General features: G+C 45.8%; 1 protein-coding gene across 1 annotated transcript in view; it reads left to right on the top strand.

The window, feature by feature from the left end:
* The first annotated feature begins 725 nt into the window (after positions 1-725).
* Positions 726-21,852, top strand: part of LOC135558255 (uncharacterized) — a 41,531-nt gene continuing 20,404 nt past the window's right edge. The window contains exons 1-3 of the mRNA XM_064991977.1: positions 726-975; positions 14,804-14,943; positions 16,499-16,597. Of these exons, the coding sequence (XP_064848049.1) occupies positions 885-975; positions 14,804-14,943; positions 16,499-16,597 (330 nt within the window). The 5' untranslated portion in view covers positions 726-884. The remainder of the gene's footprint in view (positions 976-14,803; positions 14,944-16,498; positions 16,598-21,852) is intronic.

The raw sequence follows: 21,852 nt of genomic DNA, 5'->3' as shown, positions 1-21,852 counted from the left end.
ATACTTGACCTTCTTTGAGGGACATTTTAGCCGCCATGTTAGAACTAGTCTAAAGCATTCCGGAGGGCCACTCCAAGATCTGCCCCTTCATCAGCTCTGAGAGATCACTCAGACACTCCCAGGATGTGCCTACACTGAGAGAGATCGGAACTCCATGACTTTCTTCACTAAATACCATCACACTTCCCACAAAGGACATGGAGGAGAGCTCCATCTTAGACTTGGAGTATAGGGAATAGTGGGCTCCATCTTAGACCTGGAGCATAGGGAATAGTGGGCTCCATCTTAGACCTGGAGTATAGGGAATAGTGGGCTTCATCTTAGGCCTGGTGTATAGGGAATAGTGGGCTCCATCTTAGACCTGGAGTATAGGGAATAGTGGGCTCCATCTTAGACCTGGAGTATAGGGAATAGTGGGCTCCATCTTAGACTTGGAGTATAGGGAATAGTGGGCTCCATCTTAGACCTGGAGTATAGGGAATAGTGGGCTCCGTCTTAGACTTGGAGTATAGGGAATAGTGGGCTCCATCTTAGATCTGGAGTGTAGGGAATAGTGGGCTCCATCTTAGACCTGGAGTATAGGGAATAGTGGGCTCCATCTTAGACCTGGAGTATAGGGAATAGTGGGTTCCGTCTTAGACTTGGAGTAGGGGACAGTGGGTAGGGTGCAGTGAGGTAGTGGGCCAGTCCATAGGAGGTTGGGGGTGTATGATAACCATCCTGGATTAGGGGACAGGGGAGTAGTCCATAGGCGGTATAGGGATAGTGTGCTCCATCCTAGACCTGGAGTAGGGGGATAGGAGACCATAGGAGGTAGGAGAGGAGTGATAACCCCATGGTGGATCTGCTGTGAGGAGGACTGAGGACAGGAAGGACCCGGGAGGATGTCATCAGCCGGAGGAGAGTCAGCCAGCTCGGAGCTCCAAGCAGGTGTCAAAACCAGCACTCTGAGACGGGAGTCCAGGAGGACTAAAGGTAAACATTCTAGATACAAACACAGAACTACATGGATGTAATATATGCTATGCAAACACCCCCCACTCATGTGAACACACAAATACAGTTATTCTGTTTGATACAATTCTAACCCATCATCACAACAAACTGGAACATACACAGGGTACTGTACGTGCGTTACAAATTTCACCAACCCACACAAAGTACACCATATTCTCACAGAATACACACCACATCCCAATCACCCACACACACATTTCTAGACGAAATGAAAAGATAGACGCTTGTATGTTTGCCAGCAACCAGAAACAAGCTTCTGTCTGTATTGCATTTTTTTCTCCATTGCTTGAGCACATTTGTCCAAACGGAATTCACCTTTTCAAAACAATGTACACCTTGCCCCAAACTGAAACACGTCGGTCAAAATGCATTAAGACTCTGAAAACATTAAATACATGACACACATCAACTACCTCCATCAAAACATACAACTTGTTATCTAATGAAGTGATTTAAATGAATTGTTACACAATGGCCCAATAAATACTAACTACAGCTATTAATATACCCTAACATGGTTAACCCTCTTTTATATGTTTGGGCCATTTGTTGATAATATAATTATAGCACCATAAAAGGCAAGTAGACATATTATCACAGCATGGGCTGTTTTTTTTTTCCTAAAATTGTTTTGTTTTTTACCAAAGATGGCCAATGCAGAAAGGATGTCACTCAAGAGCATGAATATCCAGAGAAACCTTCAGTCAGCCTTCAGTCACAGAGAAGACGAGAGACAAAGAGAGACAGAGGGAGAGAGACAGCCAGAGAGAGATTGGGAGACAGCGAGAAGAGAGAGAGAGAGACAGAAATAGACAGAGAGAGAATGTGAGAGAGAGAAAGAGAGACATAGAGATACATAGAGGAAGGAAGAGAGATCGAGACAGAGTGACAGACAGAGAGAGGGAGAGAGAGAAAGAGATTCATAGAAGAAGGGAGAGAGACAGAAAAAGAGAGATAGAGACAGAGCGACAGACACAGGGAAAGGAGGAGAGAGAGAGAGAAATAAACAGAGAATGTGACAGAGAAACAGAGAGATACATAGAGGAAGGGAGAGAGACAGAGAAAGAGAGACAGAGACAAAGCGACAGACACAGAGAAAAAGAGAGACAGCCAGAGAGAGCGAGAGAGAGACAGAAGAGAGAGAGAGAGAAATAGACAGAGGGAGAATGTGAGAGAGAAAGTGAGACAGTGAAACATAAAGGAAGGGAGAGAGACAGAGAAAGAGAGATAGAGACAGACACAGAGAGGGGGAGAGAGAGACAGCCAGAGAGAGCGAGACAGTGACAGACAGAGAGAGAGAGAGAGAGAGAGACAGACAGACAGACAGAGGGACAGAGAGACAGACAGAGACAGACAGACAGACAGACAGACAGACAGACAGACAGACAGACAGACAGACAGAGAGAGAGAGAGAGAGAGAGAGAGAGGGAGAGAGAGAGAGAGAGAGAAAGAAATCGGTAATACAGACATTGTCATCCTGCAAAAGACCTGGTATAGAGGAGATGGACCCACTTGTTGCCCTCTAGGTTACAGAGAGCTGGTAGTCCCATCCACCAAACTACCAGGTGTGAAACAGGAAAGGGACACAGGGGGTATGCTAATTTGGTATACAGCAGACCTAACTCACGCCATTAAATTAATCAAAACAGGAACATTTTACATTTGGCTAGAAATTCAAAAGGAAATTATCTTAACAGAGAAAAATGTCCTCCTTGTGTGCTACCTATATCCCCCCACTAGAATCCCCATACTGAAATGAAGACACCTTCTCCATCCTGGAGGGGGAAATAAATTATTTCCAGGCCCAGGGACATGTACTAGTCTGTGGCGACCTAAATGCCAGAACCGGACAGGAACCTGACACCCTCAGCACACAGGGGGACAAACACCTGCCTGCAGGTGACAGCATTCCCTCCCACATATGCCCCCCTAGGCATAACTATGACAACATAACCAACAAAAACGGGTTACAACTCCTGCAGCTCTGTCGCACGCTGGGTATGTACATAGTCAATGGTAGGCTTCGAGGGGACTCCTACGGTAGGTACACCTATAGCTCATTTCTTGGCAGTAGTACTGTAGACTACTTTATCACTGACCTCAACCCAGAGTCTCTCAGAGCGTTCACAGTCAGCCCACTGACACCCCTATCAGACCACAGCAAAATCACAGTCTACTTGAACAGAGCAATACTCAATTATGAGGCATCAAAGCCAAAGGAACTGAGTAACATTAAGACATGCTATAGATGGAAGGAATGCCGTTTGGAAACCTACCAAAAAACAATTAGGTAACAACAAATTCAATCCCTTCTAGACAATTTCCTGGACAAAAGGTTTCATTGTAATAGTGAAGGTGTAAACTTGGCAGTAGAAAATCTTAACAGTATATTTGACCTCTCAGCTTCCCTATCAAATCTAAAAATCTTAAATAGAAAACCGAAGAAAATGAACAACAATGACAAATGGTTTGATGAAGAATGCAAAAATCTAAGAAAGAAATTGAGAATCCTGTCCAACCAAAAACATAGAGACTCGGAAAACCTGAGTCTACGCCTTCACTATGGTGAATCACTAAAACAATACAGAAATACACTATGGAAAAAGAAGGAACAGCACGTCAGAAATCAGCTCAATGTAATTGAATAATCCATAGACTCCAACCACTTCTGGGAAAATTGGAAAACACTAAACAAACAACAACACGAAGAATTATCTATCCAAAATGGAGATGTATGGGTAAACCACTCCTCCAATCTTTTTGGCTCTATAACAAAGAATAAAGAGCAAAAACATATACATGATCAAATACAAATCTTAGAATCAACTATTAAAGACTACCAGAACCCACTGGATTCTCCAATTACCTTGTATGAGTTACAGGACAAAATAAAAACTCTCCAACCCAAAAAGGCCTGTGGTGTTGATGGTATCCTTAATGAAATTATCAAATATACAGACAACAAATTCCAATTGGCTGTCCTAAAACTCTTTAACATCATCCTTAGCTCCGGCATCTTCCCAATATTTGGAACCAAGGACTGATCACCCCAATCCACAAAAGTGGAGACAAATTTGACCTAAATAACTACCGTGGAATATGCATCAACAGTAACCTTGGGGAAATCCTCTGCATTATCATTAACAGCAGACTCGTACATTTCCTCAATGATAACAATGTACTGAGCAAATGTCAAATTGCTTTTTACCAAATTACCGTAGAACAGACCATGTATTCACCCTGCACACCCTAATTGACCACCAAACAAACCAAAACAAAGGCAAAGTCTTCTCATGCTTTGTTGATTTCAAAAAAGCCTTCGACTCAATTTGGCATGTGGGTCTACTATACAAATTGATGGAAAGTGATGTTGTGGGTAAAACATACGACATTATAAAATCCATGTACACAAACAACAAGTGTGCTGTTAAAAATAGGCAAAAAACACACATTTCTTCACACAGGGTCGTGGGGTGAAACAGGGTTGCAGCTTAAGCCCCACCCTGTTCAACATATATATCAACAAATTGGCGCAAAAAAGGTCCAGTCGCCAGGACCACAAATACAAATTCCATCTAGACACTGTTGCCCTAGAGCACACAAAAAACTATACATACCTTGGCCTAAACATCAGCGCCACAGGTAACTTCCACAAAGCTGTGAACGATCTGAGAGACAAGGCAAGAAGGGCATTCTATGCCATCAAAAGGAACATAAATCTCAACATACCAATTAGGATCTGGCTAAAAATACTTGAATCAGTCATAGAGCCCATTGCCCTTTATGCTTGTGATGTCTGGGGTCCGCTCACCAACCAATACTTCACACAATGGGACAAACACCAAATTGAGACTCTGCATGCAGAATTCTGCAAAAATATCCTCTGTGTACAACGTAGAACACCAAATAATGCATGCAGAGCAGAATTAGGCCGATACGCACTAATTATCAAAATCCAGAAAAGAGCCGTTAAATTCTACAACCACCTAAAAGGAAGCGATTCCCAAACCTTCCATAACAAAGCCATCACCTACAGAGAGATTAACCTGGAGAAGAGTCCCCTAAGCAAGCTGGTCATGGGGCTCTGTACACAAACACACCCCACAGAGCCCCAGGACAGCAGCACAATTAGAACAAAATCAACCAAATCAACCAAATCATGAGAAAACAAAAAGATAACTACTTGACACATTGGAAAGAATTAACAAAAAAATATTTGGCCCTAAACAGAATACCTGACCACCGTGACTGACCCAAACTTAAGGAAAGCTTTGACTATGTACAGACTTAGTGAGCATAGCCTTGCTATTGAGAAAGGCCACCGTAGACAGACATGGCTCTCAAGTGCTCACTGCCCACAAAATGAGGTGGAAACTGAGCTGCACTTCCTAACCTCCTGCCCAATGTATGACCATATTAGAGAGAAATATTTCCCTCAGATTACACAGATCCACAAAGAATTCAAAAACAAATCCAATTTTGATAAACTCTCATATCTGTATGTGTAATGTTTACTGTTAATTTTTATTGTTTATTTCACTTATGTATATTATCTACCTCACTTGCTTTGGCAATGTTAACACGTTTCCCATGCCAATAACGCCCGAGAGACAGACAGACAGACAGACAGACAGACAGACGGACGGACGGACGGACGGACGGACAGACGGACGGACGGAGAGGGGGAGAGAAAGAGAAACAGACGGAGAGGGGGAGAGAAAGAGAAACAGACGGAGAGGGGAAGAGGGGGAGAGAAAGAGAAACAGACGGAGAGGGGAAGAGGGGGAGAGAAAGAGAAACAGCCAGAGGGGGAGAGAAAGAGAAACAGCCAGACACAGCGAGACAGAGCCAGACACAGCGAGAGGGCCAGAAAGAGAGAGAGAGAGAGACAGAGAGAGAGACAGACAGACAGACGGACGGACGGACGGACGGGAGAGGGGGAGAGGGGGAGAGAAAGAGAAACAGACGGAGAGGGACAGACAGAGAGAGAAACAGCCAGAGGGAGCAAGAAGCGACAGGGAGAGAAAGGGAGAAACAGCCAGAGAGACAGAGGAGAGACAGACAGCGGACAGACACGGACGGACGGAGAGGGGGAGAGGGGGAGAGAAAGAGCCGGAGAGGGGAAGAGGGGGAGAGAAAGGGCCAGAGGGAGCGAGACAGCGACAGACACAGAGAGAGCCAGAAAGAGAGAGAGGGCCAGACGGACAGACGGACGGAGAGGGGGAGAGGGGGAGAGAAAGAGAAACAGCCAGAGGGAGCGAGACAGCGACAGACACAGCGAGAGAGCCAGAAAGAGAGAGAGGGCCAGAAAGAGAGAGAGAGAGAGACAGAGAGAGAGAGACAGACAGACAGACGGACGGACGGACGGACGGACGGAGAGGGGGAGAGAAAGAGAGAGGGAGCGAGACAGCGCCAGACACAGCGAGAGAGCCAGAAAGAGAGAGAGGGCCAGAAAGAGAGAGAGAGAGAGACAGAGAGAGACAGAGAGAGAGAGACAGACAGACGGACAGACGGACGGAGAGGGGGAGAGAAAGAGAGACAGCCAGAGGGAGCGAGACAGCGACAGACACAGCGAGAGAGCCAGAAAGAGAGAGAGGGCCAGAAAGAGAGAGAGAGAGAGAGAGAGAGAGACAGACAGACGGACGGACGGACGGAGAGGGGGAGAGAAAGAGAGACAGCCAGAGGGAGCGAGGCAGCGACAGACACAGCGAGAGAGCCAGAAAGAGAGAGAGAGCACGACTCCAGAGCTGTGCTGCTCCACCCAGGGATTCATCCAGATGCAGCAGATCTAGAGCAGCTATTGGCTGGAGCCTGGGGGCTGGTAGTGTCATGAATTAGGTGTCATGGACGGGGGAACGCACACCCTGTCGCTTTGATCAACAGCATAAGTGATGTAATAGGACAAGGCAGCCTCGGAAAAATCACAGTGAGATTGAAATGGGATTGAATTGGCTGAGAGGGAGAGTAAAGAGAGAGTAGAGGGAGAGAAGGAGTGAGAGAGAGCAAATGAGGCACAGAAGGAGAGAAGGAAAGTAAGAGAAATGGCTCATGCTTGTCTCTCTCTGTCCCTACCCTTACTCTCTTTTCATCCCTCCCTCCCATCTCTGCGGCCATAAATAAAGCCACTCTGGCGTTACAGTAAATCTGGCTTCTCCTAGAACAGAGGCGTCAGCAGCAGGGTTCTGGGGCCAGGTCCTCTGTGGCCGTCTCACTGGCTCCGTCCGTCGGATCACACCAGATAAATGGCCGGGCTGGAGGATTTGAGTTAAGTGGATGAGGGGAGCGAGAAGGTCTATTACGCACGTGGCCATGCGATGCACAGGGCCATTGGCGGAGAGAGACTGGAGAGGCTATCAGCGTAGGCTTTAGCATGTTAATCAGCTGTGCTGCTGCAGGGCAGTTGTAGCTATCCCTGGATAGGCCATTTAGATTCATAGAAATGCAAATAGGGTTAGCATGGAGATTGATACACACTGTCAGACAGCGCTGGGCTCAGAGAGGTGACTCACTGGGGTTGGGTGAGGGACCCTCTCAAAGTGTATTTGCAGGGCCTAGATGGATGGATGGATGGCAGAGTTTAAGACAAAGCCTGCATTCGATTGTCTAGGTGGTTATAGAGTAGGTTAATGTAAGTGTTTTCAGTGGCATTTTGGTTACTTCTTAGCTGCAATTTAGTTATTGCCTTCCTGTAATTTCTCCCAATGATTTTCGTTGTTAAAAAAATAAATAAGTCATAATATTTAAGAATGAAAATATGTACAAACTACGCACAATAGAGGGCAAATCCTTTTAGCCTTTTAGATGTGAGCCTTTTTGTTTGAGGAATTTCGATCCCTGGTGTTCTCTATAGCCAGACCAGACATTAAACAAATCTAACCCTTACTGCAGTGTGCGTATGTGTTTGCCTGAGATGGTAAAAGCAAGCCTCCCCTCTGCCCATCCATGGCATCACTTCACTCAATCTCCATAGCAACAGTTTCTCACCAACTGTAATCTGTGCAACAACAACAACAAAAATGACTCACTTAAAAAAGAAAAAGCATAAATCTACAGTCAGCAACCTCTCTCATGCGTATTGACCTGGCAGGGTTGAGATGTCCTAGAAATTCAATACCATTATGGTCGTGTGCATTTCAGCTCTGGTGTATCTTCTATTTCCAATCACATTTGGGCAATGGTGCCACCTCAAACTCCCTCTAATTAACCAATGTATCATCAGAAGTCTGACTATGCTATTGTCAGCTGCTCAGAGGTGTCATGCACTGACATTTTGTCAAATTCAATATTCACCACATGTCCAAAAGTATGTGGACACCTGCTTGTCAAACACCTCATTCCAAAATCATGGGCATTAATATGGAGTTGGGCCCCCGTTAGCTGCTTAAACAGCCTCCATTCTTCTGGGAAGATGTTGGAACATTGCTGCAAGGACTTGCTTCCATTCAGCCACTAGAGCATTAGTGAGGTCGGGCACTGATGTTGGGTGATTAGGCCTGGCTCGCAGTCGGTGTTCCAATTCATCCCAAAGGTGTTCGATGGGGTTGAGGTCAGGGCTCTGTGCAGGCCAGTCAAGTTCTTCCACACTGATCTCGACAAACCATTTCTGTATGGACCTCTCTTTGTGCACGGGTGCATTGTAATGCTGAAACAGGAAAGGGCCTTCCCCAAACTGTTGCCGCAAAGTTGGAAGCACAGAATCTTCTAGAATGCCACTGTATGCTGTAGCGTTAAGATTTCCCTTCACTGGAACTTAGGGGCCTAGTCCAAACCATGAAAAACAGCCCCAGGCCATTATTCCTCCACCAAACGTTACAGTTGGCACTATCATTGGGGCATGTAAGCCTTCTCCTGGTATCCGCCAAACCCAGATTCGTCCTGTCAAGAATATCATCTATATTCTACATATTTATCTTGAAAGAGTATCAAATTTGGGGGCACATGATCATACTGTTGTAATCGTCACCGTAATGATTCTGTCATTTGCCCCCTGCTGAAGAGTCATTTGACGATGACTACCCAGCTAATGCACATCGATACGTTTGTGTAACTAATGTGATCAGTGTACTATCCACTGCATTGATGATGTGCAAAATGCCCCTTCGCTAACTCACTAATTGGTTTAGCGATTCATTCGAGAGGCACCCCGCCGTCTTGTCTGCAGTGTGTTCACTGCTACACGGTGTAGACCCAGGCCACGTCTCCATTCTCCACCCTTCTCCAGAGGTGTGCACCTGCGCACTCCACCCTCATGGATTTAAAAGCATCCGTGGAAGCATTGGCTGGGGGGAGTTTCCACCGTTGTTAAATCTATGCGAGAAAGTGTGCAAGTGGGAGAAGTGTGGAGAATCGGGACTCTGCCCTAATGTTGTATTCTAATTCCAAGTCTGTGTGCATTGGGTCAGGGAATGTGTGTATATAGTTTAGTAAATGTGTGTGTGTGTGTGTGTGTGTGTGTGTGTGTGTGTGTGTGTGTGTGTGTGTGTGTGTGTGTGTGTGTGTGTGTGTGTGTGTGTGTGTGTGTGTGTGTGTGTGTGTGTGTGTGTGTGTGTGTGTGACGTGTGTGTGATGAGGCTTGTGAATGTTACTTCATCCACACACGCAGGGGATGGAAAGGAAGGGAAGGTAAAGGCGAAGGGGTGGCAGATGGTGCAGCCAGACTTGCCCTAGTCTACTCTAGACAGGCCTTCACACCCAGCCTCAGAAGACTAGAAGCAGAGACATGACAGGAGAACATTCTGTAAGACTGTCTAAAGCTGAGTGAACAGACAGACGAAAAGACAGATGGATGAATGGCTGCATGTATGGATGCATACATATATAAAAACATATTGTAGAAATGCACACATTCATATTGCACACGTATGCATTCATATTATAAATAGACACTGATGCATAGATACTGTAGATGGGTAACAGCCTCTGTAAAGTTCAAAGGTTAAGCTTCCTTAGGTGCTGGGCTCCCGAACCAAAGTTCCTGTTGCCAACGTCTCGTATCTGGAGGGCCACTTATGACTCTCCATCTGGTGCCATCATGCCATCTGTCCTTTCCTCGTCCCCATTTTACTGGGGCGGGGGGGGGGCAGCCGCTATCTTCTCACGGCTAGCGAGTCCACTGCCTCTACTTCCAAACTGGTATGGAGCAGGGCTAGCGGTAATCGTCCTCTCAGTAGGTTGAGGTATTTTCGTCTCAGGTGGGTAACTTGAGTGCTTTAGTCTGAATTGCTCCAGAAACCTATGTTTACAGTTGAACTATTACAAAAACAGGGTTCTGGCAGTGCCTGCTATACTTTCATGTGGCTAGCCTAGTAAGCTACTCTGCAAATTTTGACTCTGAGACTTAAAAAAAAACACAGAATAGGGTGTAGGGACTTGCTCAACCTTTTTGTAAACTCTTCCAGGAGCCATGAGGGTGTGAGTCACATCGTGCTTCTTCCCAAAGCTGGGAACATCATGCAATCAACATCCTCATTCCCTGCAGCGGTTGGTTCTCAAGTCTATTGTAGTGCGCTCACCGCGATGTGAACCCTGAGCATATACTGCAGGGGTTACCATGCCATACCTAGAGACTCTGGCAATGCTAGCGTTTCCTATGCAGGGAGGGCTGCTTGGGGTTTTTGTGGATCTTTACATAAATCTACTAAATTTCTCGTCAAGTGTGATTACACAGTTGGCATAGAGTACAGTGTAAAGCAGCAATCTGCTTAGGGGACACAGATGGGGGGGGCTCAAATGATACAGTACTGTAGTAGTACAATATATTTTGGTAAGACTTGATGATGGATGACATATGATATGATGCACTTTACGATGCTGTTTTACGATGCAGCATTCAGTATGTTAAAAGTGTATGATGGAATACATCAAGATATAATACCAATTCAACATGACCCGTAGTGTGAGTAATGTGAATAGATTTGAGGTGACGATATGGTACAATCAAAACACATTTTGTGAAGAACGAATATAGGGAAGGGAGGAGCTTTCAAGTGAACCGCACACACACAAAAAAAAAACCTGTGTTGTGTGGTTTCTCTCTTGTAGTTATAGATCGTGCATGCCAGCTGATAACGCACTAGACCGGTCTCCAACGCTCAGTGACTATATGAGCCTCATTTTCTAGGCCTATCCTCTAGCAGAGGAAACAAGAATTAGATGTGACGTTCACCTACTTGGAGACTTTAATGACATAAGCATCTTCAAGCCCGCTCCCCCCTTTAGAGAGTTGAGCCCTCATGAATTAGTGAGCGACTGTGCATCACGGGAGGCTGCTGAGGGGGCGGCTCAGATTAATGGCTGGAATGGAGTGGATGGGATTCTATCAATCACATGGGAACCCTGTGTTTGATGTGGTCGATACCATTCCATGAATCCGTTCCAGGTGTTACTATGAGCCGGGCCGTCTCCAAGATGACGAAAGGCTCTCCACCTTCATTCGCAGAGGCCATTTCATTTGACCTTTTTTCTCATCCTATTTTTATTTCTACTTCCCCAGGCAATATAAACACTGACATACTATTTCACTGAAATATTCAGCGAGAGGAGGAGAAACTCAAATGACATTTCTGTAAGAAATGGCATGTGGACGGCATCTGTTTTCAGCGGTGGAATGAGCTCATTTTTGTGTAATATGGTCTTAGTGTGCAGCTAGGCGTTTTTTGTTTGTTCGGGATAGTAAAGGCTGTCCTGCTTCTGTTGCACAGGCCGTAGCCACGCAACCCATTTAAATGCCCTGCTGACTGATGTGATGTACTGTATAGTCCCGTGACCTATAATAGTGAGGCAAAGCGGGGCCTGAAATAGTCTAAACTCCCCAAGGTGCCGCCGACCTTGATTTGAAATATCACTATCCCTGTGTGTCAGCGGTGTGTGTGTGTGTGTGTGTGTGTGTGTGTGTGTGTGTGTGTGTGTGTGTGTGTGTGTGTGTGTGTGTGTGTGTGTGTGTGTGTGTGTGTGTGTGTGTGTGTGTGTGTGTGTGTGTGTGTGTGTGTGTGTCAGCAGCGACAGATGGTTAACATTGACAAAACCACCTACAGGTTATGTAGAGACAGGTCACTCACAGACACAGACAAGTGGATGGTTTGGTTCCGACATAATCAAAACACGGAGGGGAAGACAAAATGAGAAACATTTCGGTGTCGAGGCGATGGTTAGGTGGGGGAGGATGATGACAGGAGAGACCGACAGAGAGACCGGACGTACACTACATGACCAAAAGTAAGTGGACACCTGCTCGTCGAACATCTCATTCCAGGCCTCCCGGGTGGCGCAGTGGTTAAGGGCGCTGTACTGCAGCGCTAGCTGTGCCACCAGAGGCTCTGTCGTAACCGGCCGCGACCGGCAGGTCCGTGGGGCGATGCACAATTGGCCTAGTGTCGTCCGGGTTAGGGAGGGTTTGGCCGGTATGGATATCCTTGTCTCATCGGGCACCAGCGACCCCTGTGGCGGACCGGGCGCAGTGCGCGCTAACCAAGGTTGCCAGGTGTACGGTGTTTCCTCCGACACATTGGTGCGTCTGGCTTCCGGGTTGGATGCGCGCTGTGTTAAGAAGCAGTGCGGCTTTGTTGGGTTGTGTATCGGAGGACGCATGACTTTCAACCCTCTTCTCTCCCGAACCCGTACGGGAGTTGTAGCGATGAGACAATATAGTAGCTACTAACAATTGGATACCACGAAATTCGGGAGAAAAGGGGTAAAAATAAAAAATAAAAAAAATGATAAAAAAAGAACATCTCATTCCAAAGTCATGGGCATTAATATGGTGTTGGTCCCCCCTTTGCTGCTACAACAGCATCCACTCTTCTGCGAAGGCTTTACACCAGATGTTGGAACATTGCTGAGGGGACTTGCTTCCATTCAGCCACAGGAGCATTAGTGAGGTTGGGCACTGATGTTGGGTGATTAGGCCTGGCTCGCAGTCTGCGTTCCAATTCATCCCAAAGGTGTTCTATGGGGTTGAGGTCAGGCCTCTGTGCATGCCAGTCAAGTTCTTCCACACCGATCTCAACAAACCATTTCTGTATGGACCTTGCTATGTGCATGGGGAAATTGTCATGCTGGAAAGGGCCTTCCTCAAACTGTTGACACAAAGTTGGAAGCACAGAATTGTCTAGATTTGCCTTCACTGGAACTAAGAGGCCTAGCCCGAATCATGGAAAACAGCCCCAGACCATTATTCCTCCTCCACCAAACTTTGCAGCTGTGCATTGGGCCAGGTAGCGGTCTCCTGGCATCCGCCAAACTCAGATTCGTCCGTCGGACTGCCAGATGGTGAAACGTGTTTCATCACTCCGGAGAATGCATTTCCACTGCTCCAGAGTCCAATGGCGGCGAGCTTTACATCACTCCAGCCAACACTTGGCATTGCGCATGGTGATCTTAGGCTTGTGTGTGGCTGCTCAGCCATGAAAACCCATTACATGAAGCTCCCAACGAACAGTTATTGTGCTGACTTTTCTTACAGAAACAGTTTGGAACTCGGTAGTGAGTGTTGCAACCAAGGACAGATGATTTTTATGCACTACACGGTTCAGCACTACGCGGTCCCATTCTGTGAGCTTGTGTGGCCTACCACTTTATGGATGAGCCGTTGTTGCTCCAAGAGGTTTCCACTTCACAATAACAGCACTTAAAGTTGACTGGGACAGCTCTAGCGGGGCCGAAATTTGAGGAAATTACTTGTTGGAAAGGTGGCATCCTATGACGGTTCCGCATTGAAAGTCACTGAGCTCTTCAGTAAGGCCATTCTACTGCCAATGTTTGTCTATGGAGATCGCATGGCTGTGTGCTCGATTGTATACACCTGTCAGCAACGGGTGTGGCTGAAATATCCGAATCTACTCATTTCAAGGGGTGTCCACATATACATTTGTGTGTGTACCAAAAGAGCCTGTCGCAAGTCAGACAAAGATATTTCCTCCATCTCCCACACCTCACTCTCTCTCTCCCCCTCTGCCTCTCCCTTCCCTCTCTCCCTCCTCTTTTCCCATCCATCCATCACCCATAGGGGGCTTATGGGATTGTGGGCGTGCGCTGGACCGAGATGATTCCTCTCAATAGCAACCTTTCATGCTGTTTATCACCAGCCAAAAGCTCCCATGGGAACAGAGGGGGGGGGGTGCAGTGACAACCCTCTGACCCCCTGCCCCCCGGTATGTCCTGCCGGGATAGGTGGTGCTGGATTGTTCAGTTGTTATTTGATGTGGTTTAGCCCTACAGTACAGTGGGCTATTTAGAATTTGGCATATTAGTCCTTAGATTTTATTTTTTCTATTTCAAATGTATTTTTTTTCACTCAGTCAGAAAACAAGGAGGATCAAGACCCTCTTCATGATATAAAAAGTCCTTTGTTGCTGTGGCATGTTGTTAAGGAGACCAGATTCTATGAAGCCCCTGATGTGTTTCGGCGTCATAGCCTTCGTTAGGGAGACAGCATGATGAAGAATGGTGCTCTAGTTTTCTCCTGAGACATTTGATATTAATATTCCATAAATATGTATTTTCCCCACCTACAGTACCCCTCTACCTTGGCATGCCCAGACATAGACACAGACACACACACCTCTGAGCTACTAAAATCAGTTGAACTGACATGTCCCTGCTATAGTACCTGTAATTTATCATTTCTCTCTCTTCTCCTCTCTCACTCGCTCTCCCTCTCTCTGTACCCCCCCTCCCTATCTCTGCACCCCCTCCCTCTCTCCCTGTCCTTCTCTCTCTCTCCCTCTCTCTCTGTACCGCCCCTCCCCCCTCTCTCTCGCCCTGTCCGTATCTCTCTCTCCCTCTGCAGGTCAGGACCGCAGTGAGGCGGGGCTGATTAAGCGTTTCCGTGGTGATGGCGTGCGCTACAAGGCCAAGCTGATTGGGATTGATGAGGTGACAGCGGCGCGTGGGGACAAGCTGTGCCAGGACTCCATGATGAAGCTCAAGGTGTGCATGCGCACGCGTGAGCGTCTGATAACGAGGGCAGTGCCTTGAACTTAGGAGAGGGTGGAGGTATTCACGTCACAATACGTTGACAAAATACATTGAAACAGCGTTGATTCAACCAGTTTGTGCCCAGTTATATTACATCTCTTCTGGACGATTTAAACCATGCTGGAGACATAGTGGCATTCCCGCACAGCCAACAGGCAAATCCATCTCCTGCTCTGATCCTCTCAAATCAGATGTAGTGTGAGTTGCTCCACATGTCCAATAACACAACAAGCAGGAGTCTTGTAGATCCACACTGTGACATTTGAACAGTGACCTGCCTATGACTCCCATATCCAGCAGTCACTGCTAGTTACAGTCAATGCTCTTATGTCAATACAGGCATGCTGTTATCTAGACAGGCAGAGGAGGGGATGGAATAGAGGAGGGGAAGGGGTCTCTATCGAACTGCCTCTCTAAGCTTGAGGACTTAATCCACCAAATGGAGAAGCCGATTGTCGATTGACGACAGCCATAGACTCCCCTCTCTCCACTATTCATTGGATCGCTCTTTGTTTCCCACTCTGGAGAATGGGGAGGGAGAGAGTTTGATGGTTGAAGTTTTCAAAGCTTCTCTGTATTAAGGGCTGAGGCGCCGAGCTTATGCTGAGGTTGAAGAGGGGAGGGGGGGGGGGATATAGTGTACTGGGTCGCTCGCTCAACCCTCCTCAACGTGACTGGGGTTCCAGGGTTGTCAGACGTGTTCAGCGTTCACAATGAGGTTCTGTCTTCTTTCTCTTCTCACACAGCTTCGTTACATGAAAGACATGTCAGGCGTGCGTTAGCCAGGGAGGGTCGTGCCTCGGTATAAGTCTGAGGAACATGCAGGAAATGTTAATTGTTTCTGTAAGGGGGAAAAGCAGCTAAGATGCATGGGAACATCTACTTCAAAGGCTATGTGGTTGTTCAGTCAGCAAGACGTGACGGAAGTGCCTCAGTGAGGTGTCAGCAGAATATGTTCAGTCAGCACAACTCAAACTCGCTACATTGTTTTTTGTTTTTTATTTTACTAGGCAAGTCAGTTAAGAACAAATTCTTATTTTCAATGACAGCCTAGGAACAGTGGGTTAACTGCCTGTTCAGGGGCAGAACGACAGATTTGTACCTTGTCAGCTCGGGGATTCGAACTTGCAAACTTTCGGTTACTAGTCCAACACTCTAACCACTAGGCTACCCTGCCGCCCCAAAGTAGTTTGGCGGCTTGTGTCACGAGGTGCAGGTAGCAGCAGCCTACTTAAGAAACCAGCCTCTCAAATACTAAACAATAAAAGACTGTGGTGAAAAAGAAAAACACTGAAGTGTTGAGAGAAGGAAGGTTCAAAAGGAGCAACATGAAAGAACGTTCTGTCCTATTGCACCTTATGTAACAGCTGCCACCCTCTTCCCTTCCCTCTTCCCCCTCTCCCCCCCCCCTGTCATATTTACCTGAGTTGTGAGTCGGTAGTACGCTGCTGCCTTTCGTGCTGAGCGTATTTCCCTTCATCGCCCTGTGTATCTTCCTCTCCTCCAGGGAATGGCTACGTCGGCGCGTTCCAAAGGAGAGCACAAGCAGAGAGTCTTCCTGACCATCTCCTTCGGGGGGATCAAGATTTACCACGAGAGATCAGGGGTGAGTGAGTGATGGGGCTCCACTGCGTAGCCGCGCCGCCAGGCCTGCCCATCGGCTGAGCTGAGTTACGCAGCCAGGCCTCAGCCCCAGCGGCACTGAACCTTTATAGGACATTCAAGTTCAATCGCAGTCATGTAGAAAAAGGGCAGCCATCTTGTGCGCCTACCTGGCATATGGTGCAGTTGACATGCCAAACGAATACAACAAAAGATAGATATAAACATTGTGTAGGGTGTCCAATCAAAAACGCATCTTTTGACCAATGGGTAAAAGAGATACCCATTCTCCTCTAAGAAAACCAATCATCCAAATGGAGGCCAGAGGAAAGAAGTAGTAAAAAATCTGGAAAATAGGCTACCGTCGTGGAACCCGTGGAATATTACATAAAACAATATGGAGGTAAGATTAATATCGATTTTGCGACATGACATGTAATGTTTTCATACTTTAGTATGCGCTTTTCCTATAAATGCGAAATCCATGTTATTTAAAAAATAAATAAAAAATCTCACAAAAACAAGTGTAGCCTATGTCTGTGAAATGTCAACGGAGAGCTGAGCGTAGAACAAACTTTTTTATTTTGGAACCCTCTTACATTTAATTCGGCTCGTATCATGCTAGTTTAGATTTTTGCGACCCACGGAAACGACTTTGCATTGACCACCAAAACATGTACAATCCTCAAGTTGCTACGAGAAAGCGGCACTGCTCTGTCAACAGAGCCCAGTACTTATTATCGGATGTATTTTGTTACGAAACCTGACTTCTTGGATATAATGTTAATGACATGTTAAAGAAAGACATCACTGAATGATTCAGAACATGAAGAATCATTATTTGTCTTGGTAAAATCTATTTTTTATAACATAAGGATGTGACATTTCATCACCAAGGCACTTTTTCACCCACTGGAAGGATGCTCTACATTATGGTAAAAATGTCATCAAGCCTTCTAATTGGCTAGGTGGAAATGTCGCAACATTGCTTCCAACCATGTAATTCTTAGATCTATTATCCTGTGTAGTGTCGTATCTTTTGGACTATCATTAATGTGAAGACTGCTATATTATCAAATCAATTCTCTGTAATTATTACGTGATTCAACTATTCACGTAAATATTAATTAACTAGGAAGTCGGGCACCACAGGAAAATGTTGTTTAAAGAGTTACTATTTCCTGAATTTAACTCTCTTAAGATATTTTCATATCTTATTGATTAGAGTCACTTATTAATGTATTATTACCTCATCAGTCATATTCTGATTGTCGCACACTCTTGGATATCTGCACGAACCCTAACATAAATGATGAATCAGCGATATACCAATTGGCTAAAATATGTATTTACTAACTAATTAAATAATCACACAGAAGTACATAAACACACACAGGATATGTTATACATTGGTGACTAACATGATACAATAAAAAGTCCCTAGTGGACTAAACCGACATGATGGCTTGTTACACCAAATTAAAAGGAAGGGGCAAGTAAGAAAGAGCAGGAGAAAAGACAAAGAACTCCAATATTGTACACACAATAATTATGCTCATGGAAATGCTAATAATACTTTGCACATGAACAGCCGCTCATTTGAAAGGAATTGCAATTTACATATTTATGAGTGTAGGCCTTTGTTGTCTCTCTCTGTGATCGCCGGTCCGTCTGCTGGAAAGTCAGTCGACAGAAAGTCTCACATTCAGTCTCTCTGGTTTGTCCACCAGAGATCAAAGTCTTTCGTAGTCGTAGCTTGTTAAAATGGATACATCAGGTGTACCAATGGTCGTTCAATAGGGAAATGTTCTCCCGAATGGATCTTTCAGAGTACCATTCGGTCGTTTGATCAGTCGCGTTTACCGGACTAAAGTACTTAAACAGCTGCAGACTGAATGTGTAGTCTTTAGTTTTGTAGATTGCTTAACCATTCGTGACGTCCAGTTCACGCCTTAGTCTGCTTGGTCTATAGAGTGGTAGATTTCTTAACCATTTGTAATGTATTCAGCTGGCGCTGCACGTAACTGTTCTAATGTACATTTTGTCGGAAGTGGGTTTTATACAATTCTGGCAAAAGGGGGCGTTCCATGACGCCGATGTAATGTCTGTGCTCATGTGGGCGTGGCCACTGACTTGGTTTAGACTTCATATGAAAAACAATTCTCTCATTTAGAAGGCTAGCATCACATTACATCTTCTCACAAATAGTTTCATATACATTGGGGAGAACAAGTATTTGATACACTGCCGATTTTGCAGGTTTTCCTAGCATGTAGAGGTCTGTAATCATAGGTACACTTCAATCATTATCATAGGTACACTTCAACTGTGAGAGACGGAATCTAAAACAAAAATCCAGAAAATCACATTGTATGATTTTTAAGTAATTAATTAGCATTTTATTGCATGACATAAGTATTTGATACATCAGAAAAGCATAACTTATTATTTGGTACAGAAACCTTTGTTTGCAATTACAGAGATCATATGTTTCCTGTAGTTCTTGACCAGGTTTGCACACACTGCAGCAGGGATTTTGTCCCACTCCTCCATACAGACCTTCTCCAGATCCTTCAGGTTTTGGGGCTGTCGCTGGGCAACACGGACTTTCAGCTCCCTCCAAAGATGTTCTATTGGGTTCAGGTCTGGAGACTGGCTAGACCACTCCAGGACCTTGAGATGCTTCTTACGGAGCCACTCCTCAGTTGCCCTGGCTGTGTGTTTTGGGTCGTTGTCATGCCGAAAGACCCAGCCATGACCCATCTTCAATGCTCTTACTGAGGGAAGGAGGTTGTTGGCCAAGATCTTGCGATACATGGCCCCATCCATCCTCCCCTCAATACGGTGCAGTCGTCCTGTCCCCTTTGCAGATAAGCATCCATGCTTCATGGTTGGGATGGTGTTCTTGGGGTTGTACTCATCCTTCTTCGTCCTTCAAACACGGCGAGTGGAGTTTAGACCAAAAAGCTATATTTTTGTCTCATCAGACCACATGACCTTCTCCCATTCCTCCTCTGGATCATCCAGATGGTCATTGCCAAACTTCAGACGGGCCTGGACATGCGCTGGCTTGAGCAGGGGGACCTTGCGTGCACTGCAGGATTTTAATCCATGATGGCGTAGTGTGTTTTGGTTGGTTTTCTTTGAGACTGTGGTCCCAGCTCTCTTCAGGTCATTGACCAGGTCCTGCCGTGTAGTTCTGGGCTGATCCCTCACCTTCCTCGTGATCATTGATGCCCCACGAGGTGAGATCTTGCATGGAGTCCCAGACCGAGGGTGATTGACCATCATCTTGAACTTCTTCCATTTTCTAATAATTGCACCAACAGTTGTTGCGTTCTCACCAAGCTGCTTGCCTATTGTCCTGTTGCCCATCCCAGCCTTGTGCAGGTCTACAATTTATCCCAGATGTCCTTACACAGCTCTCTGGTCTTGGCCATTGTGGAAAGGTATTTTATACAGGTAACGAGTTCAAACAGGTGCAGTTAATACAGGTAATGAGTGGAGAACAGGAGGGCTTCTTAAAAAAACAGGTCTGTGAGAGCCGGAATTCTTACTGGTTGGTAGGTGATCAAATACTTATGTCATGCAATAACATGCAAATTAATGACTTAAAAATCATTAAGTCTCTCACAGTTGAAGTGTACCTATGATAAAAATTACAGACCTCTACAGACCTCTACACCTCTACATGCTTTGTAAGTAAGGAAAACCTGCAAAATTGGCAATGTGTCAAATACTTGTTCTCCCCACTGTATACTCATATACGTCCCCCAACATTTGGATGTGACCCTGGCGACTGGGAAATATATACATTCAGAGATACAGTTATGTTAACCTACCGTCTTTAGTTACATCACAAATTATTAACAAATTACACAGAATTGTTCTTTAAATACCCATGGACCATTCCAAATGTCTACAATACAGAAATACTGTTTAATTATTCAACCTTTTGATGTTACCGTACTGCCTTTCTCTGTGGTAACAAAGGGATTTAAAGTTAATTTCTGAGAGTGAGAGAGAGAGTTTTCCTGCAGGTATTTATGACCATCATTAAACTGTGGAGAGAGAGTGAGAGAGGGGCAGGGGGCTATGATCCCCCCCCTACCCCCCAAGGGCACGTCATGACAGTAGATATAGTAACATCAGTGTCTAGGGTGTAGGGGCTAAGGGTCGATGTGGAATGTAGAATGAGTAAACTGCTTTGACTTAACCTGGGCCTGGCCTGCTGTATGATGGCTACTGTCGGATGATAAAGACCTGTCTGTTATAATGACAGTGTGTATATGAGTGATATGATGTTATCCCCTTCCCCCTCATCACCTCCCCTGGGGGCCCGGAGACCTGCTGTCCCCCACACAACCCCCTCCCCCCGTTCATCACCACTATCCACTAGGCTAATTAGCCCACAGTTCCACCCCTAATCATCATCATTGCTAACTGCTAGCCTAATTGTCCCATAGCTCCACTTCAACTGTCATTAAAGGGGGAAAAATGCATTACGCAATACTGTATATAGACCCGTTCCACAAGACAACTCATGGTTTGATATTTGATGACTTCCATTTTTATTTTCGTTGGATAGTGGTGCCACCCGTTATTCGCCACAAGCCCTGTCATTTATCAACAACAACTAGATAATACCCCTCATCGAGCCCCGTAGTGTGTGTGTGTGCGTGTGTGTGTGTGCGTGTGCGTGTGTGTGTAAGCCCTACCCTCTGACGCTCATCACCACATGCGGCTTCTGTAATTTTGTTTGAGAATCGTCGTCCCCCTAATGCCCTAATGCCCACTTCCCAACTGATTCCACCAGCAGCACTTAATTTACCCAACAATCCTAATGGTAAAATACAGGGCTCTTTCAGCAGGACGAGGCGTTGCAGAACATTCGGAAAGAAATGTGTCATGCAGACAAGACACTGTTTACTCTCACCTAGACTATAGAATATTGTCAGCTCTAGTATGTTCCATTTCTCTCTTCCACATTCTTATCAGTGCACCCCACTGAATAAGCCCGGGTTTAATTTCTTAGTAGCTCATCCCCGTTGCTCAAAGCTTATCAACGCTGTTAGTGGAGCAGCAGGTGGGAGTAGATGAGTGACAGCCCAACTACTTTGAGCACGTGTGTGTGTGTGTGTGTGTGTGTGTGTGTGTGTGTGTGTGTGTGTGTGTGTGTGTGTGTGTGTGTGTGTGTGTGTGTGTGTGTGTGTGTGTGTGTGTGTGTGTGTCAGTTGTACTTTTGAACCAGGTGTTCAG

Source organism: Oncorhynchus masou, chromosome 17 (assembly GCF_036934945.1).
Source record: "Oncorhynchus masou masou isolate Uvic2021 chromosome 17, UVic_Omas_1.1, whole genome shotgun sequence".
In the NCBI taxonomy this organism is placed as follows: domain Eukaryota; kingdom Metazoa; phylum Chordata; class Actinopteri; order Salmoniformes; family Salmonidae; genus Oncorhynchus; species Oncorhynchus masou.
Note: the sequence above shows the minus strand (reverse complement) of the source record. Positions and strands in the feature narration are given on the sequence as shown.